Consider the following 27,383-nt stretch of genomic DNA (forward strand, 5'->3'; position numbering starts at 1 on the left):
GAAACTGGGAAAAGAAATGAACTAGTTGAAAAAAGCACATCCACCATTTATACTTCACAGAAAAAATCAAAATTTAAATTTTAAATGAATATGGAAACAGCTGAGGCATCAACTCTGCACATGAAGCAACTGAACCGTGGTGATGACGAATGTGTACTTATGGCCCCCTAGTGGCAACACCTGGGAAGTTCTTTACAAAACAAAGACAGACTCTAAGAAATCTGTAGTGACGCAGGAGGATTGTTGAGAAATTCAAATCCAGACAAATATATTGTCCACCCACACACACTAAGGGACACTAAGGGTTCAGTGCCTCTCCCACTTTGTCATGCAGACTGGATTAGTTGTAAGTGGACAACCCGCTTTACCACCCGAGCCACAGCCGCCCCTTAAAAAACTGTGATAACAACACGTGTCACTTATTGTGTCAGTTTATTTCTCAAATGTTCTGTCACAGTTCACAACACAACTTTAAATCTGAATACAGAGCAAAATAAATTTATTTCAATGTAAATTAAATTTGAGAAATTATAATAGTGTCTAGTTTTTTTTCAGCCTTCTTATTTTCTACCGGAACCATCTAATTGTTTAAGTTTTTTTTTTAAAGTCCATTTTCCCACCAGAGTTCATATTAACAGTCAAATATACATGACGGACATGAACAGGCCCACGAAACTCAAAGAATCAACAGTTTGGATCTTCAGCCGCAGAGAAGCAGCTGTCTGCAGAGCTACTTCCACTGGAGTCTTTGAACCTTCAGGTACAGATGTGTGATGGAATATTTCATTTATCACTCTCACAGCAAATAAGAGAACACACGTTACAGAGAAGGTTACAGAGAAGGATCTGCTCAGACAGCATGCAGGTCGAATCGTTCAAATTTAGTTTTTAATCACACAACACATTTCTGCTTCTGCTCTAACGGCAGGAGATACAGAGAGAACACGTTCAACTACACAATGATCAACTATGAACCTAAACTGGGAAGATAAAGCCACCATTGGTTACTGAATTGATTGGTGATGCAATGTGATCAGATACCGTCCCCTTCACCCTTCTGATCATGTGATCACTGGAATCAGATTTAACCCGTTGTTTGAGGCCATGGCTGCATAATTAAATAATCAAGCAATGAATCAATCAATAAATAGATCAATAAATAGTTACTCGTGATTGTAACACTCTCATATAAAGTATATTTCAAGGTTTATCTGTGATTTCTTTCACTATTTACATCAGCACAATATACAGCACACACACAAACTCTTCACTGTTCCCACAGACACTCACACACTCTGTTTCCAAGACTCGAGCATGGAAAAAAAAAAAATCAATTTGCTGATGCAATAGATTTGTTTTTCAAATAGGAAGTACACCGCTTTACACACATAGTTTAAATATTACTCTGTTTACATCAACTCCATGGCTGTTACATTAATCGGAGCTGGAGGGGAAGCAGGTGAAAGCTGGGGAGCTGGTGGGTTCAATGAAAGCATCAACGTGTGGTTGCTGCATGTTTGGGCCCTTTAAGTTGCAGGTACATACCACTGCCCGTTAGGAATAAATCTATTTGCCATTAATTGTTTTGCACTTTCCAGAAAGCCACAGATTTCTGTGCAAGATCAAATTCACTATTCTATCAAGTTGCTTTTCATAGAATGATGAAGACGAGAATGAGACTCAGTGGAGCTCGGTCAACTCATCCCATGAAACCACTTTTAAATCCGCTAGATCTGGATTTTTATACATATCAGGCTGATAAACATGGCAGATTGTTTCCCCATCAAGTTAAATTATTGCCCAGGAATCTGGGGAAAACATCAAAATCTTACAGAAAGAAAAAGATTCCTGGATTGCCCAAAATGTAATTAGTTCTTTCTTGGTCAAAGGGCTCAAACATGTGAAACTGCACCGTGTGGTGCTTTAACACATTTCCAAATCCAACACATTGTCAGAACAGGAATGGATTCTTGGTTTCCCTCACAGTCTCAATCAACCCGCTGCCCGAGAGCAGCAGCGGCGGCTGGATTGTGACTCCACCTGCGGCCTGTGGACTGGATCCAGTTTGAAGATTCCCTCCAAAGAAACTGGACTGAGCCATTCCTGTTGCCAACAAAGCGGGGCCTGGCCAAGGATTCCCCGCAGGACATCCAGTCTGCACCAGTCCTCCACAGGGGTGCTTCATGTGAGGTCCTCCAGAAACAGGTGCTGTTGTTCTAGTTGTTGGAGCCGCCTGAAGCGTACCAAAGCCCGAATGGGACGCTCCCATAGTGTAGAACGGTAGCTGAAAATGTGGAGTTTCACTGGATGGATTAGCAGAAGATGCACCACGGGCGGGCGTAAGGGTGGCACCGAAATGACTCCCAGGTAAGGGTGATGTTTCAGGAAGGGACACCCCTGCAACAGCCCCTGATCTGAGCACAGGGCCACATGACACGGCCCTGGCTTTGAAAGCGCCTGGGAAATTAGGAAAAGTAACGGCTGGATAGAGGGATGTGGGGGGGTGGGGGGGGGTGGGGAGGTTGTACAGTTCGAAGTATTCCAGCAAAGAGAAAATGTACCAAAGCAGAGAGAGGAGTGAGAGGAGTTATATTCCTGCTGGTTAATATACATAACACTAATCAGGGTATAGTAGGTCTCTAATGCACACGCACACAAACGCACACACACACATCTTTTCACTACAGAACGACCACAGGGGAGGGGGGGGGGGGGGGCACACAATCACAATGAGCTTTTCCATACAAACCTATGGATAAATATTTTTCAGTCAAAGTGTCCCCTCTAAGAACTGTATATAAAGATGAATGACGTGGCAGCTCCCAAAAGTGAAGCCAAAGAAGCTTGATTGCCCCCTGGTGGCTGGCTGCAGTATCGACGAGACGATACCGTGACTGCACGATTACTTCTGCGCAGACTCTGGAGCAGAATCAAAAGCACAAGATGGATGCATCCATATCCAGGATATTTGGGCTTATTTTTTGTACAATGGGAGGAAGTGGAAATGCGTCATCCATCTTTATTTACAGTCTTTAGTCCCCACTCCTCTCTCTCTCTCTCTCTCTCCTGAGTGAAGACCTCAGACGGACAGTCGTGGAAAAGCGTTTGTAACGTCGCAGAGTGACTGATGTTTAGCGTGTCACTGATTCGTCGGGCTCGGAGGTTGATCATGCATCCACTTGATTCAAATGCACCACAAATAATTCCACATGAAGCCTTTGTCAAAAAATGGTAGTTTCCCGCAGAGTGATGCATTTTTTCGGTCCTTACCAAAAGCTTGTGTCTGGGCGGCGGGCGTGTTAGTGACGGGCTCTTGTGTGGCGTTTGAAGAACATAGATCGTCCAAGTCAATCAGCGACGCCCCCGCCGAGCCCAAGAACAGAGCAGTCTTTCTGTACATCTCTTCTTTGTGCATTGTTAGCTTTCCTGCAATAAAATAAAGGTGCAATACTACTCTAAAAGGTGTTGTCTTTAGGGGACAGGTCAGGGAGGAAGAGAGAGCAAAGCGAAAGAGAAGGTTAATCAATTAGAATTGTTAGCAAGGCGCTGAATGAAAGATGGAGATGAAATAGAGAAACTGGAGGAAAATGTCCCACATGCAAATGATCTTTGACAGATGCCGACAGAGACAGAGTTTAGTTTTAAAGAGTAAAAGAGTTGAGGGTGAATTTACCAACACGAAGATTTAGTTGTTTTAATCAGAACGGTTCATTACTGAATACAAAGCAGAAGAGTGTTTGCACTTCTGAGTGATGGATGATAGCAGAAATGTGTTTGAGACAGTGTGAAGTGTGTTTTACCTGTGGCATAGCTAGTTGCATTGCTTGATTTACCCCAGGGGTCATTGGCTTTAGATGCTCCGTCTCCAAAGGGGTCATTGGATGTTGAGGAGGCTGAGGGTGGAGCAGGTGACCCCCACGCATCGTCTGTACTGGCTGGAGCTGAAGCTATGTGGATAAACAGAGCAGATACGTCAAGACACAGCAGGAACATACATATCGATTCATATTTTCAGCCTCAAGGTACTGTTAGTCTGGGATTAATTATTCTATCCTGGGGTTCTCTTTGTTGACTAAGGACAGACGGAGTCTAAACTTGTGATGAAATACTGTTCATCACTTCTAGTAAATAACTTGAGACTCCTTGAGCCTTGGAAACACTCGCTAGATGTTCCCACATCGCAGACTGAAGTCCAGATGTGATGATTTTGGTATCACAAGATTTACATTTGCTCCATAAAACTATAATATACGACCACTTGTTATCACAGAGGTTCTATGATGACACCTCAGACACAGCTCTAATCTACAAAGTGAATCCTGAATCTATATATATATATATATATATATATAGATATATATATATATATATATATATATATTTAATTACATCCCAATGTTCTAAGAAGTCTGAAAGCATTTGTTTGGTTCTAACCTGGGGCTCCCCATGGGTCATTGTCTGGTTTGGATGAGTCCCCGAATGGATCAGAATTAGCAGTGGGTGAGGTCACATCCCCCCAAGGATCTCCACTGTTTGCTTCCTTCGGAGTCGATGGTGTCTCCCAAGGATCTGACACAGTCCCAGGTGGAGAGCTGGCAGGGGCTCCCCACGCATCTGAACTCCCCTGGGGCGATGTTGCAGAAGGAGCACTGAAGGGATCTGAGGCATCATTCTTTGGTGCAGGAGATGGAAATGCGAATGGGTCCTCTTTGGGGGGTGTAGTTGGCGCATTGAAGGCATCATCCTGTGCAGGTTTGGATGGTGCAGAGAAGGGATCCTCTTTGGGCGGTGTAGTTGGTGCAGAGAAGGTGTTATCATTAGGGGGTGTTGTTATAATACCAAAGGGATCCTCTTCCGGAGACTTTGATGGTGCAGAGAAAGGATCCTCTTTGGACGGAGCTGTCGGTGCAGTAAAAGGGTCGTCTTGAGCAGGTTTGGTCGGTGCAGAGAAAGGATCTTCTTTAGGCGGTGACGTGGGAGCAGTGAAAGTGTCGTCTTTAGATGTTGGTGCTGTAAATGGGTCATCTTTAGGCGGTGTTGATGCTGGTGCAGTAAAGGGATCGTCTTTTGGAGTATTAAAAGGATCGTCTTTTGGGGCGTTGAACGGATCGTCTTTTGGGGCGTTGAAGGGATCGTCTTTTGGGGCGTTGAACGGATCGTCTTTTGGGGCGTTGAAGGGATCGTCTTTTGGGGCGTTGAAGGGATCGTCTTTTGGGGCGTTGAACGGATCGTCTTTTGGGGCGTTGAAGGGATCGTCTTTTGGGGCGTTGAAGGGATCGTCTTTTGGGGCGTTGAACGGATCGTCTTTTGGGGCGTTGAACGGATCGTCTTTTGGGGCATTAAAAGGATCATTGTTGGATGAACTAAAGGGATCTGCTTTATCTTTTGGAGCAGCAAATGGATCCTCCTTGTCTTTGGGTGCATTGAAGGGATCTGAACGGTCTTTTGGGGCGTTGAACGGATCATCTTTTGATGCACTAAACGGATCTGGTTCATCTTTTAGTGCTGCAAAAGAATCTTCTCCATTCTTTGGTGCAGCAAATGGATCTTCATCTGTTTTTGGTGCAGTAAATTCATCTTCAGCAGCTTTAGTTGAACCCCCCCAAGGATCACTGCTGGTTGCTTTTTCAGTGGTGTCAGGTGTCGTGGGTTTGCCCCATGGATCTGTGGCCTCTTTAGGTTCTTTGGACGCTCCCCACGCGTCTGGTTTCACCTCCTCCTCTTCCTTTTCTCCTTCCCAAGCAACAACTTTAACATTTGTGTCTTTGCCTGCATCCTCCCATTTCAGCTCATCTTCACTCAGCTTGGCCTAGAATATTACAATAAAAACACCTTGTTTGTTCAATTTAATTGCAACTGTTATGTGATTAAGTGATTGTTGTTGAGGTCACGTATTTGTCAGACAGGACTGCTTAATATTAGTGTAGTGTTTGTGCAAATCCATCCACTTGCTACATCTAAGTGATGAACTTGTACTGAACATATACTCACTCTTCTCTCTGTTTCTTTCTTCTCAGCTTCCTGACGCAGCCGTTCCTCTTTGCGGGCGGTGAAGGAAGCAGTTAAGTCAGCCACTGAGGGAATGTTGTCTAAGGATGGAAGACCTGAGGCCCCGGCGACATAGCATGGCTTGTAGTTAGGATCCTTGACGGCATCCGAGGACGAGGCTGGTTAGAAAAGTTTAAAGAAGAATCAACTGAATTAGATTTGTCTGAGAAACACAGACGATAATGAGAATTGGAAGAAAAAAGAGGGTATTTAGCAGTGATACTTTCTGACAGAGGGTCTCACCTCCAGAACTTTTTGATGTTTTCTCTCTGGTCTTCACGGCAAAGTCTCTTTCCTCCTTTAGTTTATCTTCATCCTCCATTAGAACAAGGACAACCTTGGCCTTATCTCTTACGTTCACACCCTGCGACAGATAATAAGCTCATATTAGATATTTGGCTCAAACCACTTGAATGAAATCCAATCTAAGCCTAAAAGGTTTACCGCCACATACAGGTCATTAAATGCCACGAAACACGTTTCACCTGATCTTTGCCATCTTTTTCCACAAAGCGGTATTCTGTGAGGGCTTTGACAATGTAGATGTTGTCTTTCATTTTCAGGAGCACACGGTCGTCACCAGTCTTCAATAGGTACTCCAGCAGCGTCAGGGACTAGTGTGGAAAGAAAACATGATAGGACAGATTATGACAAAAATATGTGAATGGCTGACAATAAGATGAACCAGCAATCTTACAGTTTGGTTTTTAAGCAGAGATAAACACATAAGAAGTTACTCTCATGGAAGACAGCACAGTTTTAATCATGTATCATAAGATTTAATACTAAATCAAAACAGTTAAATGTATCATGCTGCCTACTGCACATGTCTCCAGTGTTATACTGACACAGCAGAATGGTACTGAGCTCTTATTACTTATTGGACATTGGCCGAACAGTGTCCTTCACCTTCAGACTGCAGCTGAGAAAACCTCTGATGAAATTTTAATTTATCTGCCTCATGTGCACAAGTTACTGTTCACTTATGCTTTCTATTTTATTCCTGTGTCTGTCTATCGTGGGTTACCACAGAACATTTGTGACGTTTGCAGAAAAAAAAAAGATTTAAGATACATGACAGCTTTAGCACTAAAGACACTTAGTTCGCTTTTAAAAGTACAAATTGTTTACTCCATGTATATGATGCCAAGTAACAAAAACAAATGGCCAATCTGTGTAATTGAAAATGATCTGTTCCTATATATATATATATATAGACATTTCATGCATAACATCACATCCATTATAATGGCAGGGAAATCCCCCCTCTACGTTCCTCACCTTTTGAATGTGTCTCCAGTTCCTGTCGTCTTTCAGCCGTTTCCAGAGCATCGTCATGATTTCGTTGCAGGCCACCACATTGTAGGTCAGGTCAGAGAGGTCGGCCATCTGAGAGCTGGATGGGCCCCATGGGTCATTCGATGTAGCCTCTCTCACCTGCAGAAGAAGCAAAGTCAGCAAGTACACGGTGTTGCAGCATAGAAGTTGGTGATGTCAGCTTATGAAGAGAAAACAGATGCTGGCGTCAGTGAGGGTTTGGCAGCAGTGTAGCAACTTCACATTGTCGCTGAAAATGGTTAGTGATCAGTTCAGATATATTATTGGCTGTGTCCTATCACATCAGCACTTTAAATTACATCTTGAATCAAACTTGCAGAGCACAACGATCAATATTTAACGTACTGATTCAGATAACTTTATACAGAAAGATTAGACCTCACACAGAACTTGAATCTAATTTCTCGTACCTTGACCTCAGCCTCAGAGTAGTTCTGGACCAGGTTCTTTAACTGACGCCGAAGCATAGAGGACGTCATGGTGTCTGAGGGGGAACCACCACAATCTGTTCAGAAAAATAATGTTAAAGCTGCAACCTCAAAAACTTGGGAAACAGAAACAGAAAGAGCCACAAATGTTCACAAACAAACTCTTGTACCTTTAGGTAAAGCCTGAATATGCTGTCAAAGTCTGATTCTTGAGTTGCTTGCTTGCAGATGCTGGCTCAGTGAGCGTTCATCCTGCTGTTCTGTCTTCAGCCTGTAGCACTGGCTTGTCTCAGGATGTCAGAAAGCAGATCCTGGCACTGCAAGGAGGCACCGGTCGACATTTAAGAAAAGAGCTGGGACGACAATGGCAAGCAAGCCATTTTGAATATCAAGCAATCAAATTGTTTGTATGGCCTGTATTCACCAAAATCACAATTTGCCTCACGGGGCTTAACAATCTGTACAAAAAGTGTGACGTCCTTGGGTGAGGACACCAGGGGAAACGGTGGCTCAGAAGAAAGAGTGAATCACTCACTAACTAAAGTGATTCCACGGGCTAACCCCCAAATATTGCCCCAGACGGTTGTGTGAGAGAAAGTGCTGCACATAGATAAACTGTATAAATGTGTGTGAGTGAATGATAAATCTGTGCTGTAAAGTGCTTTGAGTGGTCTTGAAGACTAGAAAAGAGCTATACAAATACAGATTGCAATATATATATGTCATTTAGAGACAGACAGATAGATAGATAGATAGAGAAAGAGATAGCACACAAAACTGTCAAACACAACAGGATAACAGTAATAAGAGATCACTGCACCGTAAAGAAGTATGTGCCAATGGAGACATTAACATCAGATAAGACCGTGTCAAGCAAAAATCCAGAGACATAACAATGTTTAAAGCGTTTGTGCAAATAGAGAATATAGTGAGAGTGAAGAAGACACGGAGGAATACGTCCCCGGCAGCTGCAGAGTGGTAGAAGTGACGGGTTGTGTCCGCGTGTCAGACACCATCACTGCGACAGATCCTCCTCTGCGCTAGCTCTGTGGCTAAGCTACAAGCTAGTTAGCTGCCAGCATCCTGGGACTAGTGGGTGAGAATCTGAGCCAGAGCCTCGTTCACACAGCTGGAGGATAGACAGCGTGTGAGTGTGCGTGTGAGTGTGCGTGTCAGAGTGTGTGTTAGTGTGTCGACGCGCTCGTGAACAACGTGTGTGAGGAGTTTCGTGTTTTCAGGACCTGGGACAGCGACGAGCAGCGGACGTCAACAAGGCTAACGCTAGCGAGGCTAGCAGCAATTAGCTTAAGTAGCGGACTTTAGCAAACGCTGTGGGGGGGTTTGAGTCGAGACACAGCCGCGGGTTTCCGTTCAGAGTGACGCCCACCGACCTCCAGTATCCTCCCGTGTCAGAAACGTGTGTTTACGGTGAAATCAGAGGCGCTTACCGCCGAGTGGATCTTCAGGAGCCTTCGAGGAGACGACGCGAAGCAGCGACTTCCGCTTCCGCTGTTTTCAGCACCTGCGAGCGGCGGGTTGCCAGATCTGACGGAGGAGAGGCAGCAAATTAGAGCAGAGATCCTGCAAACGTCGAATTAACATCAGCGGGAGTTTAATACATTTATCCCTCTTGGTATTTAAGATTATTTCATATTGAAAACAGTAGATGTGAGGATGTCAAACATGTGGACATGGACCCAGAGGAGTTTGCAAATATGTTTTAAACCTGAATGTGTTTACATTTCGAAAAATGAACTATGCCGAATTAGCTAATAGCAGCACGTGTTTGCTAAGAAACAACACAAGTACTGACAACTGCCAGTGAATCACTGTGAAACTGAAGAGAAGGCAGAAACACGATCATTCCAAAGGCAGGTTCTGAAGTGATGTTTTCCCCTGATTTGAATATTGATCTATTGGTGATTTATTTATTAAGATATTGATGTTAGTCCATGTTGGATGTTAGACTGAGATAATTATATCATATCATATCATTAAATTCATGTTATTTGCCCAACAACAGAAAAAGCTGCAACACTGGCTGCAAAATCCACCCCCCCCCCCCCCCCCCCCCCACGACTCATTTTATTTATTTATTTACTTATTTATTTGTATTGTGGCTAAAATATATTTTTAAATATTTCAACCAATCATGCATCTTTTATTACGACACGGCAAAATAGTTCTTGCGATATAGAGGATGGCAAAACTGGTTGGAAATCCACATTTCTTCAAAATATGTATTTTTATTTTATAACATTAATTTTGCTCTAACTTAATATCCTGTTATACCAACCAATCCTGCATCTTTTATCCTGATCATTGAAAATATATAAACATGAATCTATAATATAAAAATCTAAACACACTGACTGTAAATCCACACAACTCTGCAAGACACATTTTATTAATCATATAAAAATAATAATAGTTTATAAATCAATGACAGTAAGAAAACGTGTCACACACACACTCTCTCTCTCTCTCTCTGTCACACACACACACACACGCTGAATAAATGAGTCACAACTCCCACATCAATAACAGTGGAGCCAAGATGGCGGCGGAGGGAGAGTACGAGTCGATCCTGTGCGTTAAACCCGATGTGCACGTTTACCGGATCCCGCCGCGCGCTTCAAACCGCGCCTACAGGTGAGACACGGGAACAACCGGGAGTCGCTAACGGAGCCTCTCGCGTGGTGTGACGGTGTTCGGTGTCCTCGGTGCGGGTGTTTCACTTTCACCGGTTTGCACCAACACGTTTCCACATACGAGGATCGAACACCGGCCTCATGTCGTGACATGGATCCTCGTGTGTGCGCGCGTGACGGTTTAACCGTTCGTTGTTTCAGATGTTACCGGGATACTTGTCACCATACCGGGGGCAGCCAGGACCACACCACCGACACCGTCTCAACCTGAGGGCACACGTTCGAGTCCGATGATCATTTCAAAATAAAACTGTATGGACACTGTGTAAAGGAGACTGTTGGTGCCCAGAGGATTTGTTTATTATTGGAATTTACACAATTCAAACTAAATCAGAAGTAGGGATGTCACGATATGAAAGTTTGGTGCCACGATTGTCCGTAGGAAATATAACAGCTTTCACGATTATCAATACTATACAAGAAAAAAAAGACTCACGACGAGCAATATATAGATCGCTAATAATATAGAGAACGAACTACGAGCTGCTCCTGACACACACCCCCCTGGTCAGAAACCGAAAGTAAACAAGGATTTCTCCTCTCGCTGTGAACTCCTCCGATGGAGCTGTTTGTGCAGCGTTGGTGGAAATAAGGACGTTAAGTCTTAGTTTTTACAATTCTTATGAAATTGTGACATTATCAAACCACGGTTATCGTAAAACCAGTTAATCCTGACATCCCTAGTCCCAGGCAGTAATGAAGTAATGTGAAATGTAATCTGTCTGCGTGTGGAACTCATTTCTTGTGAACTGTTCATCTCATCGGCTTCACACGTGTGTTGTAAAGCGCAGTTTCAAAGTTTTGGTGGGATTTGATTTGACTGTCAGTATATTGTCGAACAGTTGACTGGAGGGTGTTTGTCATTTATGTCTTTACAGAATCGCCTCCACAGATTTTACACCATCGATCAATAGAGAAACAATCAGCACATGAATCGATAATGACTCTCGCGCTAACATGTTGGCATCAACCCATCTCTGCAGGGCTGCTGACTGGAAGCTTGATGCTCCAGACTGGTCCGGTCGAATGAGGATCACAGCCAAGGGCAAAGTGGCTTACATCAAACTGGAGGACAAAATCTCAGGTACGACTTTATTCTTTATGAAACTTAAACCTGCATTGACTGATGTTCTGTCTCCCTGGTGAATCCTGAATAATCTCTTGGCCCCTGCAGCTCTAACCTGGATAAGCTCGGACAGAACGGATGAAAAGATGTAATGTGTTCACAGTCTCTCTTTCTGTTCCCTGTCCTGTGCGGCTGCAGGTGAGCTGTTTGCTCAGGCACCAGTTCAGGAGTATCCCGGCGTCGCGGTGGAGACAGTCAGCGACTCCAGCAGATACTTTGTTCTGCGGATACAGGACGACAACGGTGAGGACGAGAAAATATTTACTAACGATGCCTAAATCCCAACGTTGTTAAACACGCGGGGTGTTTCACGTTCCTGCCTTGTCCTCAGGTCGCAGCGCTTTCATCGGAGTCGGCTTTGGGGACCGAGGAGACGCCTTTGACTTTAACGTGTCCTTGCAGGATCATTTCAAGTAAGACGTGTTCTGATGTGGTGGCGATAGTTTCAGTCATTTCTTTGACTCGTGTACTTTTGAAAGTTTGGTTCTAAAATACAGAGCTGTGGTATTTTCCTGCAGAGATACATTTGCTCATCATTGTTTATTTCTGTATCATGGCTGAGTGTGTGTCCATGTCCCTGCAGATGGGTCAAACAGGAGAATGAACTCCGTAAAAGTTCCCAGCTCGGGGATTCAGGACCTAAACTGGACTTGGGCTTTAAGGAGGGACAGACCATCACACTCAACATAGGGGTGAGAGACGAGCAACACCATTTCTCAGAACGCATTCTGAAAATAATAATTTATTTAGTAGTTTTTCTGTTGGACCGGTTACAAGTAGTTTAAACAAATCTTAAATTATGATTGACTTTCATGGGCTCTTTAAAAATGATAAGTTCTTTTTTCCTTCTCTATCTCCAGCAAGGTAAAAAAAGAGATAAACCTCGCCCACCCAGCTCAGGTGGGTTTGGACTCCTCCCACCACCACCTGGAGGCAAGATAGCCCCTCCTCCTTTGTCCGGCTCATCCAATCACAACATCGTCCCTCAGACAGGCGACACAGCGACAGGTAGACGCTACTTCCATGAAACTACGTTACGTTAAAGCTTCATAACAGGGATCATAGCCAACGTGAGAATTTCATGTGGACACATCGAGGTTTCAGGATCGAGCGTCACTCAAGACTGTGCAGCTTTAACCTGCCGCCCTGTTTTCTGAGTCACTGGGTTAATTGAATTGTTAATTGTCTTTGAGCTTCAGGCTGCATGAAATGAACAGAATGTGTGTCAGTGTGTGATCTACTTTGAAGAAGCTCTGATCTCTTCCTCTCTGTCAGGCTGCCTGCTGGAGCTGGACAGCAGTAACTCTAACACGGTGGTTCAGTCAAACCCGGGTTCAGATCTGTGGGGAGACTTCTCTGCTCCTGCAAGGTACAACTCAATTAAACTGTGTCTTAAATCCTCTAACTGCCTGAGAGGAAGTATTTGTACTGTAGTTTGTTAAAGGAGAATATGTAAGAAAACACTAACATCAGGATTTTGTGTTTTCAGCTCTGTTCCACCTCCATCTCGACCACAGAACTCCACAAACTGGATCCAGTTCTGAGCCCTCCATGCTTTCGTCGCTTGTGATTTCCATCCCATCTGTGTCTGTAGCTTCCCGTGCATCACACCGAGTGTAACTCCCACACCCCGATCCAGCAGAGGCAGGAAAACACCACAGATCTGTAAAAGAGAAACGGTTCCTGAATTTCACTCGGAAAGAGTCGTGGTTCTTTAGATGTTCCTGAAAGGAAAGTTAAACATCACTGTGTCAAAGCCATTACATGATATGAGCCATTTCCAACAATATTTAAGGGCTACGTGTGACGTCCCGAGCAGCAGGTGTTCCTCTGTTGTGTGTCGACATCTCCTCGCCAGTAGATGGCGCTGTGAGCAGAGCTTTAGCTTTCATCTGGAATGTTTTTGTCAGAGCGGCAGCTCCCCCTGCAGGCCCTGCAGAGTACTATCTCCAGACTTGACCTGCGCTCTCTGAATAAGTGCAAACAGTCAAAGTGGGCCTAGTTCTTTAATGTTCAAGCATTTGCACTTTTTATAATCATAGAATTCTATACCCACCTTCTAAACTCAGCAAAACAAGAAACGTCCCTTTTTCAGGACTGTGTATTTCAACAATAATGTAACTTTACAGATCTTCATTGTAAAGGGTTCAAACTATGTTCCATGCATGTTCAATTAACCATAATCAATTAATTAACATGCACCTGTGGAAAGCTTACAGAGAGTAGGCATTTAAGGTCACAGTTCTAAAAACGCAGGACACTAAAGAGACTTGTCTACCGACTGTGAAAAACACCCAGAGACAGATGCCCAGGGTCCCTGCTCATCTGCGTGAACGTGCATTAGACAGCGCTACAGGGAGACAGGAAGGACAGCTGATCATCCTCGCAGTGGAAGACCACGTGTAACAACACCTGCACAGGATCGGTCCATCCGAATATCACACCTGCGTGACAGGTACAGGATGGCCACAACAACTGCCCGAGTCACACCAGGAACACACAATCCCTCCATCAGTGCTCAGACTGTCCACAGTAGGCTGAGAGAGGCTGGACTGAGGGCTTGTAGGCCTGTTGTAATAAGGCAGGTCCTTACCAGGCATCACCAGCAACAACGCCGCCTATGGGCACAAACCCACCTTCGCTGGACCAGACAGGAGTGGCAAAAAGTGCTCTTCACTGCTGAGTCACGGTTTTGTCTCACCAGGGGTGATGGACGGATTCGTGTTTATCGTGGAAGGATTTGGAGGTGGGGGGTCCGTCATGGTCCGGGGCGGTATATCACATCACCATCGGACTGAGCTTGTTGTCATTGCAGGCAATCTCAATGCCTTGCGGTACAGGGAAGACATCCTCCTCCCTCATGTGGTACCCTTTATGCATGCTCATCCGGACATGATCCTCCAGCAGGACGATGCCACCAGCCATTCTGCTCGTTCTGTGCGTGAGTTTCTGCATGACAGCAATGTCAGTGTTCTGCCACGGCCAGCGAAGAGCCCGGATCTCAGTCCCATTGAGCACGTCTGGGACCTGTTGGATCGCAGGGTGAGGGCTCGGGCAGTTCCCCCCAGAAATGTCCAGGAACTTGCAAGTGCCTTGGTGGAAGAGTGGGGTAACATCTCACAGCAAGAACTGACAAATCTGGTCCAGTCCATGAGGAGGAGCTGCACTGCAGTACTTCAAGCAGCTGGTGGCCACACCAGATACTGACTGGTACTTTTGATTTTGAGCCTCCCTTCATTCAGGGACACGTTATTCTAAATCTAATTTTTAGTTTATGTCTTATGGTGTTGACTCTTTTAGTGTTCATACAAATATTTACACACATTAAGTTTACTGGAAGTAAAAACAGTTGAAAGTCAGAGGACGTTTCTTTTTTTGCTGAGTTTATTTTCTACTGAATTTGAGGTTTGGCTGATTTAATGACATCTCGTTTCAGTAAAATCCTCAAAATTAGAGACACTTTGCAAGTTTTTCCACAAAGAGAAGCAACATTTTCAGACTCACTCTCTCGTTCTTAACCTCTCACTGTGAATTTTAGAGTCGTCAGCTCAAGACTGGAGGAAACTTTACCATGTGAATCAAGTGTCTCAAAATGTCTGCACTTAACATTTCTGCTGTTGGTTCAAAGTGTGATTTAAATGATAATGATAATGTCATTTAAAACTTTCAGATTCGATTTTATTATCTTTATTAGATATAATATATATATATATATATTTATTAGATATAATATATATAAATATATACATATTTGTGTTCACTAGGTGCTTTAAAAGCTAATTTTGTTGCAGTGCAGAAATTTGCCAAATACGAAGTGAATTGGAACGATGTAAATTTCTTCCTCCTGAGGAGACGGCGTCTCATCGAAGTTAACTTGACCTTTTTTTCAAAACTCTGCAGATTTGAAAAACTGAGCTGAATCAGAGCCGGAACGTTGGACTCGTTTTCAGACAATAGTGAAAAACCAGTTGTATTCCCTCAAGCTTTATTCTCTGAGCTCACCAGAGGGGAGCTGTGATGTGGGGGAGGTTGTTAGTTAAATCTTAGCTTCACTTTCTGCATCGAATATTAACATCACCCAGATTTAACGCTGTTGCTGCATCTCGCAAACGCTCCTCCACATACAACCGGCTTTATGTTCGAGGAAAATAAAGGAGACTCAGCATCTTGTTAAAATGTGACGGTCACAACACTGACGTCAGTGTATGGACAGATTGAGCAGTGGGAGGATTGTGGTCGCTACAGGAAGTGCGCGTGCATTCAGTTGACCTGCTTTTTCATGTCTGTGAGACGACCGTGAGGTAAAAATGTTTAGTGAACGAAAGGCAGCTCTGCGGGGCGGAGTCAGAGACACAATACATATTTATGGTCAATGCAGGAAGTGTCAACGTTAACAGAAGTTCTCAAAGTGAGTCTAATGACAGAGGACAACATGAGGAAAATATCAAGCACTGAAACGAGGGAAAAGCTCTAAATCGCTTTTTTCTTGCTGAGAGTTAGATCGGTGTCACTCATGAGCATTAAATATAAACCTGGAGCCAGCAGGTGGTTAGCGTAGTTTAGCACTAAGCCTTGAACCGGGCTAACAATTAGCCTGTGTCTAACGTTATAAACCCACTACTGGCTCTTTATCTCAGACTGTAATGTAAATATGAAAACGCTCTTTTACTGAACGCGTGCAGTGGCAGAGCTCCGAACACACCGGTCTCAGGACTGAAGGCGGGAACCTGATGATTGTTTCCCGAGGAATGTCTCAACGGCAGCGGACGATATGTTAATGTGAGGCTTCGGCTGACTCTGTTTACAGAACTCTGACTTGTGAAGTGTCAGAAACATTTGACCGTGAATTCATTTTGTTTGCTTAGATTTTTAAGGTTTGCTGTGATCAAATCACAAGAAGTGTATTAAATTGGCAGTAAGATTCTGATTGATATGATTTGTTTATGTGTGTTGTGTTTACATTTCTCATATTGGCCAAAATATATATATAAAAAAAAAAAAAAGCAATGTCTCCCATTTCTCACTCATTCCACTCTGGCTGTAAAATCACTGGACTAACACTTTTGATTTATGACCAATTTAATGAGAAAGAGGCAATAAATCCTTCCAGAGGACGTGTGATGACTTTCTTTGTTTCACACACTTACACAACAACAAATCCACAAAGATAAATAAATGATAAAATCTTAATTATTTCTCTCCTGCTCCACTTTAATGAACGTGGGTGACAATCACGAGGCCCAAGTCAGAACTATGCTGCAAATCACGTCTGTGTCTTGACCCCAAAACCAGTTATGTTACCGACACGCGTGACAATGTGTGATGTAACTGGGTCATTGGGAGACACCGACCACCAGGGAAGTGTCAGACAGCCCCCCCCCAAACTGTCCTACGACACAGAGACGTCAGTGGAGGAGAAACACAGCTTGTTATTCATTAAACACTAAAATAAGCTCTGTGATATTCATCACTATTGGTGATCTGTCACTAACGTTGAGGTCTGCAGCTTCAGTGAAACGTTATATACGCAGTATTTACTTCCAATGAAGCGACCTCGCAGATCCCCTCCAAAGATGGACGACTCAGACATCCCCCGAAACGAAGCCACTCTCTACTCAGGACTATATTTGAAAACAGGAATAGTTTTCAGTTGCTGTATAAATGTTTAAAATCTCACATTAAGTCAAATTGCACGACCAGTATTTCTTTTAAACCTCCTCTCTAGGTATTTGCGAGGCCGAGGGATCCGACCACGACCACGTTGAGCAGAAGCTTTTAGCTCTGCTGACAGTCAGAAAGAGAGAGCGACCGACAGCTGGACGGACAGAGCGCCGGCCGCCTCCATGTTTCATCAGGAACATGATTCATCTTCCTCTGATTTTCACCTCTTCTTACCTCTGAGGCCATTTTATCCTTCTGGTATTTGTCTTAAGCTCCACCTTAATTTGCTGCTGTGTGTCTGCTGTCTGGTCTCAGGTCTGCATGAACTATAGCATGTGTGTTGACGAGTGTGTAACTCCCACACCAAGCAGCACATTTATCCAGAACAACATCACACGTATCATGATGATGGAGCGGTTTGGATCTGTGCCGATGCCAAATATAAATACAGAGAAATTCAGACTTAAAACACCTGATATCCCCGAGCGCTCGCTCAAGATTCAGTTTCCTTTTCCAGGGAACGTTCCTCATCTATCATCAGTGATCGGGAGTTTAATGATCTGATCGAATTTAAATCTTCGACAGGTAACTCACACTTATATGATTCTGGACCTCTGATTATATTTATTTTCCAGCGTGCTAACATTAACGTTAAACACAGACGCCGGTGGTACTGAGGTCATGAAGTCAGTCAGTCCTCATCGATTCCATCATGGCTGCAAAGATTGTGGTCACATCACAGAGTCAGTCTGTCTGGACCAGTTGGCCAACACGCTCCTGGAGGACTTGTAGGTCACGATGTCTAATCTTAGTTAGCAGTCTAATCTAAGCCTCGTCCATCAGCACTTCATAAACTGAACAGACAAGTACTTTTTTTTTTTTTTTTTTTTTATTCGATCCCTAAGACGAGAAAGAATTTAAAGTCAGAGCCAGAGACGGTGTCGCAGTCAGAAAACCACGTGTACCCGCCACAGGACATCTGCTGCCTCCTTCAGATCCAAATAAGGTTTCAAGAAGAAGAACTGATAATTAAACAGTTCCAGGTTTTTAGCTCTTTAGGGTTTGAATCAGAAAACATCTGAGTCAGTGAATCCCTGAACCAGATCTGTGTTTCATGACAAATGTAGCAGAGCACTCACATGCACGAGGAGCCGTCAGTGTGGTGACGCCACGTGTTCCCGAACCGTGTGGGTCCATTACTTTGCTGTAGAAGTTGAGAGAAGCTCAACTCAAATCAGGTTTAAACCAATACAGGTGTTAGCCAATCAGGCTAATTCGAGTCCAGGTCGTGCCTGGGCCTCAGGATGAGCCACTGTGGCTGAACCGCTCCTGGAAGACACGTCTTCAATTCACTGTCCTGTGACCAAACACAGCAACAGCTCTATAAAACCTCCTGCACCGACTAACACCAGCACACTCGGAACATCTCCTGGATTTAATGTTGGATCGTCGGGTTCAGAAGTTAAATAGTAAAATGCAGTCCTCCAAAATACAAAAGTGGTTATATTAAACTTTGTGGCGTTTAGCGATGTTTGAATTTTCACCCAAACATTTTGTCTCTTAACTTTTTATGACTGTTAAATTCAGTGATATATTTATGACGTGTCCTCTTGTCAACAACTGTCCTTTCTTTTCTCACTTTCCTGCACATGCGTAGACTGGAGAAACATACACTCACTCAGAGACACTCCAGACATAGCGTTTATGCAACATATCAGGTGAAATGTCAGGAGAGGAGTTTGGATTCCCCCCCACCCTCCCGTCCCCTGGGATTTTGATACGATAATGAAACTGTCTCCCATTAACAAGCTGGCGAATTCATGGGTTTTGGCTCCGGCTGGTTTCTGGAGATAACTTCACGAGCTGATGTCTTTATTTGAACTTTGCCTCATTAAAACAACAGTTGGCTGATGTTTTATGTGACGGTTTGGTGTGAGGGTGATTTAGGTGCTGTTGGGATAATGGGGTGCTGTGGGGGGGGGCAGAGGGGTCAAAGGTGAAAGGTTAGAGTCACTCGTGGTCACTCTCTGCTTTGAAGTGGTGAGTGAAACCTGAACACCTCTGCAGGATGATGTATGTCAGCAGTGCTCATGGAGAGGGGATATGTGTGAGTACATGTTCGTACTATTTGTGTGTGAGTACATAAATCCTGCATTAGCATCCTGTCACGCCCTCATCTGCTCTATTTGACTAAACCGAACCTGAGCACATTTGAATATAGATCTATTCCACGTCCCTGGGCTTTTATTTGAAACCTGGAGACGTCCCCCGTCGCATGAGACCGTTCGTATAGGTCCAACAACACATGCAGTTCTTAGCTAATGCAAATGTCAGTGGGGTTTTGACAGCAAATAAAAACCCAGTTGGTTCGAGTTTCAGTTGCATGATTGTGTCATGTTTCTATTTTTAAGTTGATCTGGGGGTAAGATTAGAATTTACATCCTTAGATAGGCCGAGTAGATTTATCCTGCAGCAGGTCCTTTGTTTTTGTTTTCCCCTTGGTTTGTTATTTACACCCTCTCTGGTTTTTATTGGTCTGGGCAGACGCTCAACATTCGTCGGCCTCCGTGGCTCCTGCTCTTCCTCTGACCTCCTCTCACTCTGTAAAACGCCGCTGACTTTCCCTTTTCTGTGCAGGTGTCAAAGATCAAATGTTTTCTGGCAGATAAATCATACAGTAGTACTGACACCTTCCCAGGCTTGAGAAAACAGAGACACTTATTAGTGTCTGGACGCAGCTGACTACAAGTTGTGAAATAGCTTTATATTTAGTTTTAATCATTTCCGACAAAGGTCAACGTGCAACGCTCTGAAAATAAAGATTGACGTGTTTCAATTTTCCTCATCTGCTTATTGCAAATCTTCTCTTGTACCTGGAGGAGTGATCTTACGACGCACATCGCATGCAAGTGCATTCAGTTCCAGTGCTACAGCTGCTGAGTGTGTAGATCTGTGTCAGTTAAGTATCCGTGTTCGTGTCAGTGTGTCTAATCCGCCTCTGTTGTCGATATCCAGCAGATTGTATTTGCATTCCAAAATATGTTCAGTGTGTGACTTGGCTGGACTGCGAGGCCCAGGGGCCAGAACCAGGGGCCAGAGCACATACACGCTGCTGAAAGGTTGTCGTGTCAAGTTTAAGACCCCGGATCTATTTTTGCAAACATCTGGGGAAGCCGTCCAGATGGCCCGCGCTGTGTGAGAGTGTCATCGGTGAGTGTGATATACTGCATTAGAATATCATTTTACAAGGATACTAGCCAAGGCTTTTTAAGGTCAGCATACTTCAAAAAATCTATTTATCTGCAGAACACCTGCAGATGACAGTTTATTGTTTCATAAAATATATTCAAAGAAAGTCGTTTACAAAAACAGTGATTTTACTGTCTGCATTACAGGTACAATTAGACAAATGTAGTATTTTACCTTGTACATATGTCAACAACTCATGAAAAGGCATAAACACCCAAACACAAAATCACGTTATATTTTGACAGTGTTACACAAGTGCCACTAAAATATTTGTCTTCCAGAAACGCTGATATTTATTGTCTCCATTATATTTCAAAAAGTCGGTATCTGCATTTTAGGAAGATTTTCACATAAATAAACAAGTATTTTACAAAAACACGCATAGTTTCAGAAGCGTATGTGTTGTTATATTTAACTAATTAAATCATGATTTCTGTAATCAATGTGAGAAAACAAACACAAAAAGGTGCGAGACATAAAATCACGTTAGCCAACAATCGCTAACTATTTCAACAACGGAATAATGTTACACAAGTGCTACTCAAATATTCCTTTTTTTAATCCCCTGAAGCAGAGTCAGAGAAATGATGTGGTCGTAATATAGCTGGTCATGTTTACGGCTTCAGTCTATAAACAGTTCACGGCCTACTATGACATATTATACTTTGAGTAGCGTAGACCTAAAAATAGAAGCAGTGCACTGAGGAGGGAATCTTTTCCAAGGACATGGAGGCATTACAGCGCCGCCAAACACCAGTAATCTCCAGAAATGCAGCTGTCGCACTATTCGTTTTCATGCGATATATATATATATATGTATATATATGTATATAAGATACCGTTATTGCTGTAATAAATAGTTTTGATTAGTGAAAAAACTGCGAAATTAATTAGCTGTCAAAAAGGAATTCGATCACGATAGTTTGCCTCCTGCAGTTTCTGCCTTGTGAAATCTTAATTTGTTAATCATATTAAAAGCAGAACGGACGAAAACAAAAATGGTGCAAAGTGCTTGAGCTTTCAAATTTCTTTTGTTTTGTCTCCTCGACATTTCTAAAGCAGAAGACAAGTGAATGATTCTCGCAGAGAGAAGCAGACAATGCTCACATTCAATTACCGTGTTCTAATGAGTACAATGGGTTTTTGAAAAGTAAAAACATAAACTCCAGTGTTTCTTTATCGTTTCTTTATCGCTCCCCTCTGCCCTCCATCTCTTTCATGTTTCTGATGTCTGCCTTCCCTCTGCTCTTCTTCCTCTCCTCCTCCAGCCTCCTCCTCTCCTGCTCCATCATCCAGGCTCCTCCGAGGTAACTCAGCGCATCCTCAGGTTGTCTGCGGAGCTCGGGTCGAGGGTCGAGCAGCGACAGGAAGAGGGAACAGGCCAGCGGAGTGAAGCATGCAAACTGGGGTGCCACAGGAAGGCCGTCTGTCTTTCCTACTTCTGGCCGATCCAGTTCGTCCTCAGGACTTTTCGCTCTGTCAAACCACTCGCGATATTTCAAGTATGCGCGGCAGTCGCTGGCTGTTTCAGCCCAGGGGTGACTGCCAGTGAGCATGGCGTAGGTCAGGACTCCCAGCGCCCAGCTGTCGGTGCTGGGCTCCACAGAAACCCAAACTCTTGTCTCCTTCTTCTTCTTCTTCTCCTCTTCATCGTCATTCATGCTGCTCCAGCTGTCCTCATTTCCACGAGCAGTCTCAGCCTCGGGGGTGCAGTATGGGGAGCTGTACCACACCTCCGGGACCCTGGTGCCTCTGGCCTTCACCTGCGGCAAAAGGATCAAGGAGGTTATGTTTGATTACGCAACGACTCCTCAAACGATTTCCAGTAAATTGTGTGTCGAGGTGAGACATGACCCGAAGGAGAACCCACGACATTGTAGAGTGGATCAGAGCGAGCACGTGGTCACTAGAGCCGCACACAGCTGCACTACATTAAGTTCTACATTAAGTTGGTCTTTATGAAACCGTGGCGGGATAAATCAGAATATGACGGCCGCCACAGTCTGGAGAGTGAGCTTCTTTGACATGGAGGGACAGGACATCAGCCTCGGTGGACGTTTGCGCCCTTTGTAAGTTATTTAAAAAGACTCACAGACTACACATGGCGAACAGTGGCGGCGACTGACATGCTATCGTTTCACGTGTGTTTTTATAATGACCATGCCGAAATCTCCCAGCTTGACCCAGCGGCAGGCGGAGTCACACAGGAAGACGTTCTCTGGTTTGAGGTCCCTGTGGACAAAACCAAGGGAGTGCAGATGGGACAGGGCGCCGCACAGCTGGGACACCACACGCTGACAGCTGTCCTCCTCCATACCCACCTGGAGAGGAAGTGGAGAGACGGACAACGGGAGAAGGATGTGATTCCCCGATATGACGAAGATTATCATTTCACCAAGTGGCTGAACTGAGTGCGTACCTCAGGCAGGATGATGTCATAGAGGTCGCCAAAGAGGCTGGCTTGCTGAGCGAAGATGTAGTGCGAAGGCGTGGAGTAGGCGATTCCCAGAGCTCTGGTGAGGGAGGGGTGGGTACAGAAGGACAGGGACAGGTTATACTCCCTCAGGAAGGAGAACAGGGAGGTGGACTCACGAGGGAAGAACTTCAGAGCCATCGGCGTACCTGGAGGACACAAGGGAGTGAAGTGTCATCTTGATTCCCTGAAGCTTGAATGATTGAGTGTTAGTTCCCTCACCTCTCTTCCTGTGCACTGCCAGCATGACTTTTCCATACGAGCCCTCACCGAGCAGCTTCAGGACCTGGAAATGCTCCGATGTGTCCATTGGTGTCAGAGACTGAGCCGTCAGATGACACATCTCGTCCAGGAGCTTCGTGGCAGCCTGGAGACAACCACAGAAGATAAAAGGAGATGTTCCATAACCACAGCGTCAATTCTTATTCATGCTGGCAAACATTTACTTCGGTTTTCAGGCAGATCCGTCTTAAACTGTCCATCATCGTCTGTCCCTTTTCAAACATGGCTGATTTATTTTGTAGCCTAAAACCAGATGTTTTGATAGTATGACGGCAGAATCTGATCAGAACTGAACCAACACAAACAAACATACACAAGAGAAGTTCAGTCGTAATTACAGGTTAGATAATTACCACTGTCTCTGCAGTTAAAGGTAGAACATGTCCTCGTTGCTGATATGTTCAGTTGTTTCAACCTCTCTTCCTCATCACGTTGACAATAAAACTCAGATCTGGTCAACGTTTCCTTCACGATGTATTTACACAAACGGGATCATGACGTTGTTTATCCCACAAATCCTGCCACGATAAAGGCCTGATGACTTCCTCCAAACATGATGAACAAATAAACCAAGTTGGTAAAGTTCTTCAGAGAGGAATTCCATTCAGCTCTTTGCCATGTAACATGACCGCCGCGCTGATGATTGTCGTTGTCATGGGGATGCTGGCAACACCGATCAACGGGTATTATAAATATGTCTGTTAATAGCCTCTTAAAACAAACACACACACACACACACACACACACACACAGATCTCTGTTTTGTCTCGTGGAACACTGATGTTTCCAACACAGCTGGCCCCCTCGGGATTTGGTGTCTTTACACAGTCCGGCTCATTACAGGTCATTAGAGAACGACTCTGAGCCGTGAAGGTTTGTTCACACCTACACTCAGAAAGACAGAGGCAGAGTTTTGGACGGTTGAATCAACTTCAGCATGTGTGTGTGTGTGTGTGTGTGTGTGTGTGTGTGTGTGTTACGCCATATTCTCAGTGTGTAATCCCTGTATGTGTGCACATATATTTTTAGTGTGGGTGGTCTCAGTGGAAACTGAACTCTGGCCCTCAGTGTTTGTGTCGCGCTCTAATTACTGAGCTATTTGGATCTGAGACAAATGTTTTAACACCAGAGACTAAAATGTTGAAATCAGGGAGGAAAGTTCCCTTTGAACCGGCTGAAGTAGTTTATGAAAGTCATCGGCTGTTTCTGAACCGATAAATCCACAATTATCCGTCAACTGGTTTGAAGAAACATCCAAAATCAGAGACGTGTGGTTTAATTAAGAGGAAATTAAAGTTTCCCAATGATGTGAAAAAAACAGAGGAGGATCATTCATGAAGCAACTCAGCTGCTGCACTCAGGTTTAACTGAGAGTAAGAGGAGGGGACGCTGATCCCCGTCAGAACAACTGAGAGATGACGACGAGTTACATAAGACAAAGAGAGTGTGTGTGTGTGTGTGTGTGTGTGTTAGAAATATCCTGGTGATGTCTCTACATGGAAAAGGATCTCAGTGGACCACAAACATTAGTGTGATGAATGACAAGATGTTCATCTGTGTGTCAGAGTGTGTGTGTGTGTGTGTGTGTGTGTGTGTGTAATGAGGAGTGTATTGGGACACACGTCTGTCATCACTGGCTCACGTCCAGAGAACAGCTGAACCTTTAAAATGTCCCTGTTACATGACATGAACATTTTCTACTTCTGTATAAACAATTTTTAAATACATTAAATACATGATCAGTTTTTTAAACTTCACAGCAAATGTTTTTCTTTTCATTTTCTACTCCGCTCCTCGTGGATTTAAAAAAGATGATTTACCATCAATCTTTACTGGGTTTGATCACTGAATAATAATAATAATAATAATAATCGTCTGCAGTGTGAAAATGTTGATTTGTGACATTTCCTATCAAATATTAAAGTTTTGAAGGAAGAATGTGAAGAAGCAGATGTTCATGTTGAAACATCTGGAGTAAGAATCACGAAAGACAAAACAGATGCATTTTTCATATTAAATGTTTGTTTGTGGAATTATGTGTAAAGCACATTTACACCGACTTACACTTGTAAACCTGTGGTTTCTAGATTCCCTGTAGTTATGGGATCAAAAATCAGATAACATGGGATTATTAAGAACAATGTTTCACCACATGATGAAGTTTAACAATTCATATTTTACTTCAGTGTATTTAATGCAATATATGGAAAAACATTCATATTAAAGATAAAAGGTAATTATGCCTCTCAAATGTCTAAAAAGTCTAAATCTGCTCATGCAATGATTCATTGCACTTCTTTAAAGGGCAAGTTCACCAAAATACATTTCACAAGTGTCCCTCAAAGCAGGTTCTGCAGTTTAAGTCTGAATTGTTCAACTTGTGACAAATCTGTGTATGAAATGATTGTCTCGCTGTTTCTGTTGCACTGGATCATCCACAGGAAACAGTTTTCAGAGGAGAAATGTTCGTGGGAAAGTACATTTTCATTTAAAAAGTTTCCGTGTGTGAATCCCTGCAGCAGCTCTGACTTACTGTCATTCTGCAGCTGTGGTTCAGTCCCTCGATCCTGCAGCTAGAAATCTGTCCAACGAGAATTTACGTCCTTCTCGCCATTTTATCAGGCGGGAAATCCTCCTCAGGTTCTCGTCTGCTGCACAGAAGTGTGTGTGTCTCAGTCGAGCTTGATTGTAGATTCACGTCCCGGCAGTGATGTGTCCTCACCTCCACTCCTCCCCTGTCCTCCCTCTGCTGCTGCTCTGTGGGGTGGATCCAGAGAAGAGTCAGTGTGTTTGATATTTTCCTGACATGGGATCAGTTACATTAAACAGTGTCTTTGGCAGATATGAGGCATCTGGATTTATTCGATTTCAGGTGCTTTGTACTGACTCAGGTTTTCCCACTTACTGGAACTGGGAAGTTTAAATTCTGATGTGAAATGAATGAAGCTGAAGCATCGAGATATAAGAGCAGGAGATTCAAGTTGAAATGTCATAAACACTTCATTTTGCTTTGCTGAGGTAGAAAAGTTATAAATAAATAGTCAGGACTTTGCACAAGGCTGAGATGCACATTTCTAGAAAGTGAGAGGTGGTTCAGCACAGAAACAAACTTTGAAATAAAAAAGAACCAACCAGTTAAAGTGAAATCCAGCAGCTGAACTCAGAGGAGGCAGATGACTGAACTCAGGTGTGACACACAGGTGCACGCAACGACAGGAAGTAAAGAAAGAGACGCACAAGGAAAGAAGCTTCAAAGTTAAACAGGAAACAACAAGAAAAGAAAAGATATGACAACAAGAAACTTCATTCATCCCCTGCGGAGATTCTAAAAAGTCACATCAAAATTCCAAACAACAAAACTTGGTGGAAGGATGCATTATGGGTCAGGAATGGACACAGAATTGTTTTTCACTTTTTGTGACCGTGGAAGATAATTCAACATTGTCGTCGATGTTGATAATTGATACTTCGTGGATCCTGATGAAAAGAATCTGGCATATTTAGACGACTGATATTTGTGAGTGTGTGCGATGTAGTGCAGATCCAAATATCTCATATCTGTAATTGTGTAGATATCAGCAGTTAATCTGTCACATGTCTTCCTCTCTCTCACTTCACATCGAATCAAAGCATTTCCCATTTCGACCCCTGCAGGTGTCAGATCCCGCTCTCAGCTGCTCACTGACGTATGTTGACGTATATAACGGCAGGATGTGTCTGACGTCCCCTGGAGGCTGGCGTTAGTTACAGACAGAGTGTGTCTGCGTGTGAGTTCATCCGTCTGTTGACACATGTCAACACGAGTGTGTAACTGCAGGTCACAGCTGAACAGGAGCAGAGGACTCGAACGTCCCCTCGTGTGTCACTGAGCTGTGTGAGGACGCTTTTAACCTCCGAGCTTTACGAGTGTTTGCATTTCAGCTGCACGTGTGAGTGTGGATGATACTGGATGCTACATCGATCTATCTATCTATCTATCTATCTATCTATTTATCTATCTATCTATCTATCTATCTATCTATCTATCTGTCTGTCTGTTCATCTATCTATATAATGCTATGTATATA

General features: G+C 43.7%; 3 protein-coding genes and 1 long non-coding RNA gene across 5 annotated transcripts; 1 reads left to right on the plus strand and 3 right to left on the minus strand.

Annotated features, from left to right (window-relative positions):
* Window positions 1–415: 415 nt before the first annotated feature.
* LOC109641311 (epsin-2-like) lies at window positions 416–9,393 on the minus strand. Its single transcript, XM_020105732.2, has 11 exons — window positions 9,263–9,393; window positions 7,985–8,131; window positions 7,797–7,891; window positions 7,330–7,485; window positions 6,534–6,662; window positions 6,292–6,412; window positions 5,992–6,167; window positions 4,435–5,809; window positions 3,801–3,947; window positions 3,271–3,426; window positions 416–2,481 (listed from the first exon to the last, which is right to left on the minus strand). The coding sequence occupies exons 3-11, from the start codon at window positions 7,863–7,865 to the stop codon at window positions 1,952–1,954; spliced, it is 2,859 nt and encodes a 952-aa protein (XP_019961291.2). The 5' UTR covers window positions 7,866–7,891; window positions 7,985–8,131; window positions 9,263–9,393; the 3' UTR covers window positions 416–1,951.
* Window positions 9,394–10,319: 926 nt separating this feature from the next.
* Window positions 10,320–13,278, plus strand: necap1 (NECAP endocytosis associated 1). The gene is made up of 8 exons (XM_020105735.2): window positions 10,320–10,466; window positions 11,509–11,609; window positions 11,790–11,894; window positions 11,983–12,064; window positions 12,235–12,343; window positions 12,512–12,659; window positions 12,927–13,020; window positions 13,141–13,278. The coding sequence occupies exons 1-8, from the start codon at window positions 10,333–10,335 to the stop codon at window positions 13,193–13,195; spliced, it is 828 nt and encodes a 275-aa protein (XP_019961294.1). The 5' UTR covers window positions 10,320–10,332; the 3' UTR covers window positions 13,196–13,278.
* LOC109641313 (uncharacterized) lies at window positions 12,692–18,611 on the minus strand. The gene is made up of 3 exons (XR_002203572.2): window positions 18,452–18,611; window positions 13,120–13,314; window positions 12,692–13,013 (listed from the first exon to the last, which is right to left on the minus strand). It is a non-coding gene; the product is annotated as an uncharacterized lncRNA (long non-coding RNA).
* Window positions 18,612–20,603: 1,992 nt separating this feature from the next.
* Window positions 20,604–26,603, minus strand: LOC109641302 (serine/threonine-protein kinase SBK1). Of its 2 annotated transcripts, XM_020105713.2 has the most exons (6): window positions 26,449–26,603; window positions 25,850–26,073; window positions 23,257–23,401; window positions 22,981–23,183; window positions 22,721–22,882; window positions 20,604–22,324 (listed from the first exon to the last, which is right to left on the minus strand). In XM_020105713.2, the coding sequence occupies exons 2-6, from the start codon at window positions 25,853–25,855 to the stop codon at window positions 21,749–21,751; spliced, it is 1,092 nt and encodes a 363-aa protein (XP_019961272.2). In that variant the 5' UTR covers window positions 25,856–26,073; window positions 26,449–26,603; the 3' UTR covers window positions 20,604–21,748. The 2 variants fall into 2 exon arrangements, with proteins under 2 accessions (XP_019961272.2, XP_069372233.1); XM_069516132.1 differs by lacking the exon at window positions 26,449–26,603 and having other exon boundaries at window positions 25,850–26,082.
* Between the last annotated feature and the right edge of the window lie 780 nt (window positions 26,604–27,383).

Source organism: Paralichthys olivaceus, chromosome 20 (assembly GCF_024713975.1).
Source record: "Paralichthys olivaceus isolate ysfri-2021 chromosome 20, ASM2471397v2, whole genome shotgun sequence".
Classification (NCBI taxonomy): Eukaryota; Metazoa; Chordata; class Actinopteri; order Pleuronectiformes; family Paralichthyidae; genus Paralichthys; species Paralichthys olivaceus.

What these genes read in the sequence shown, in the direction of transcription:
- LOC109641311 (XM_020105732.2), bottom strand. Translation starts at nt 7,865, where the DNA reads ATGACGTCCTCTATGCTTCGGCGTCAGTTAAAGAACCTGGTCCAGAAC. An exon ending in AACATCAAAAAGTTCTGGAG is followed by an intron (nt 6,168 to 6,291) that starts GTGAGACCCTCT and finishes TTTTCTAACCAG; the next exon opens with CCTCGTCCTCGGATGCCGTC. An exon ending in TGACCCATGGGGAGCCCCAG is followed by an intron (nt 3,948 to 4,434) that starts GTTAGAACCAAA and finishes TTATCCACATAG; the next exon opens with CTTCAGCTCCAGCCAGTACA.
- necap1 (XM_020105735.2), top strand. Translation starts at nt 10,333, where the DNA reads ATGAGTCACAACTCCCACATCAATAACAGTGGAGCCAAGATGGCGGCG. An exon ending in GCTTCAAACCGCGCCTACAG is followed by an intron (nt 10,467 to 11,508) that starts GTGAGACACGGG and finishes CCATCTCTGCAG; the next exon opens with GGCTGCTGACTGGAAGCTTG. An exon ending in GCGGATACAGGACGACAACG is followed by an intron (nt 11,895 to 11,982) that starts GTGAGGACGAGA and finishes CCTTGTCCTCAG; the next exon opens with GTCGCAGCGCTTTCATCGGA.
- LOC109641302 (XM_020105713.2), bottom strand. An exon ending in GGCAGTGCACAGGAAGAGAG is followed by an intron (nt 23,184 to 23,256) that starts GTGAGGGAACTA and finishes TGTGTCCTCCAG; the next exon opens with GTACGCCGATGGCTCTGAAG. An exon ending in ATGACATCATCCTGCCTGAG is followed by an intron (nt 22,883 to 22,980) that starts GTACGCACTCAG and finishes CTTCCTCTCCAG; the next exon opens with GTGGGTATGGAGGAGGACAG.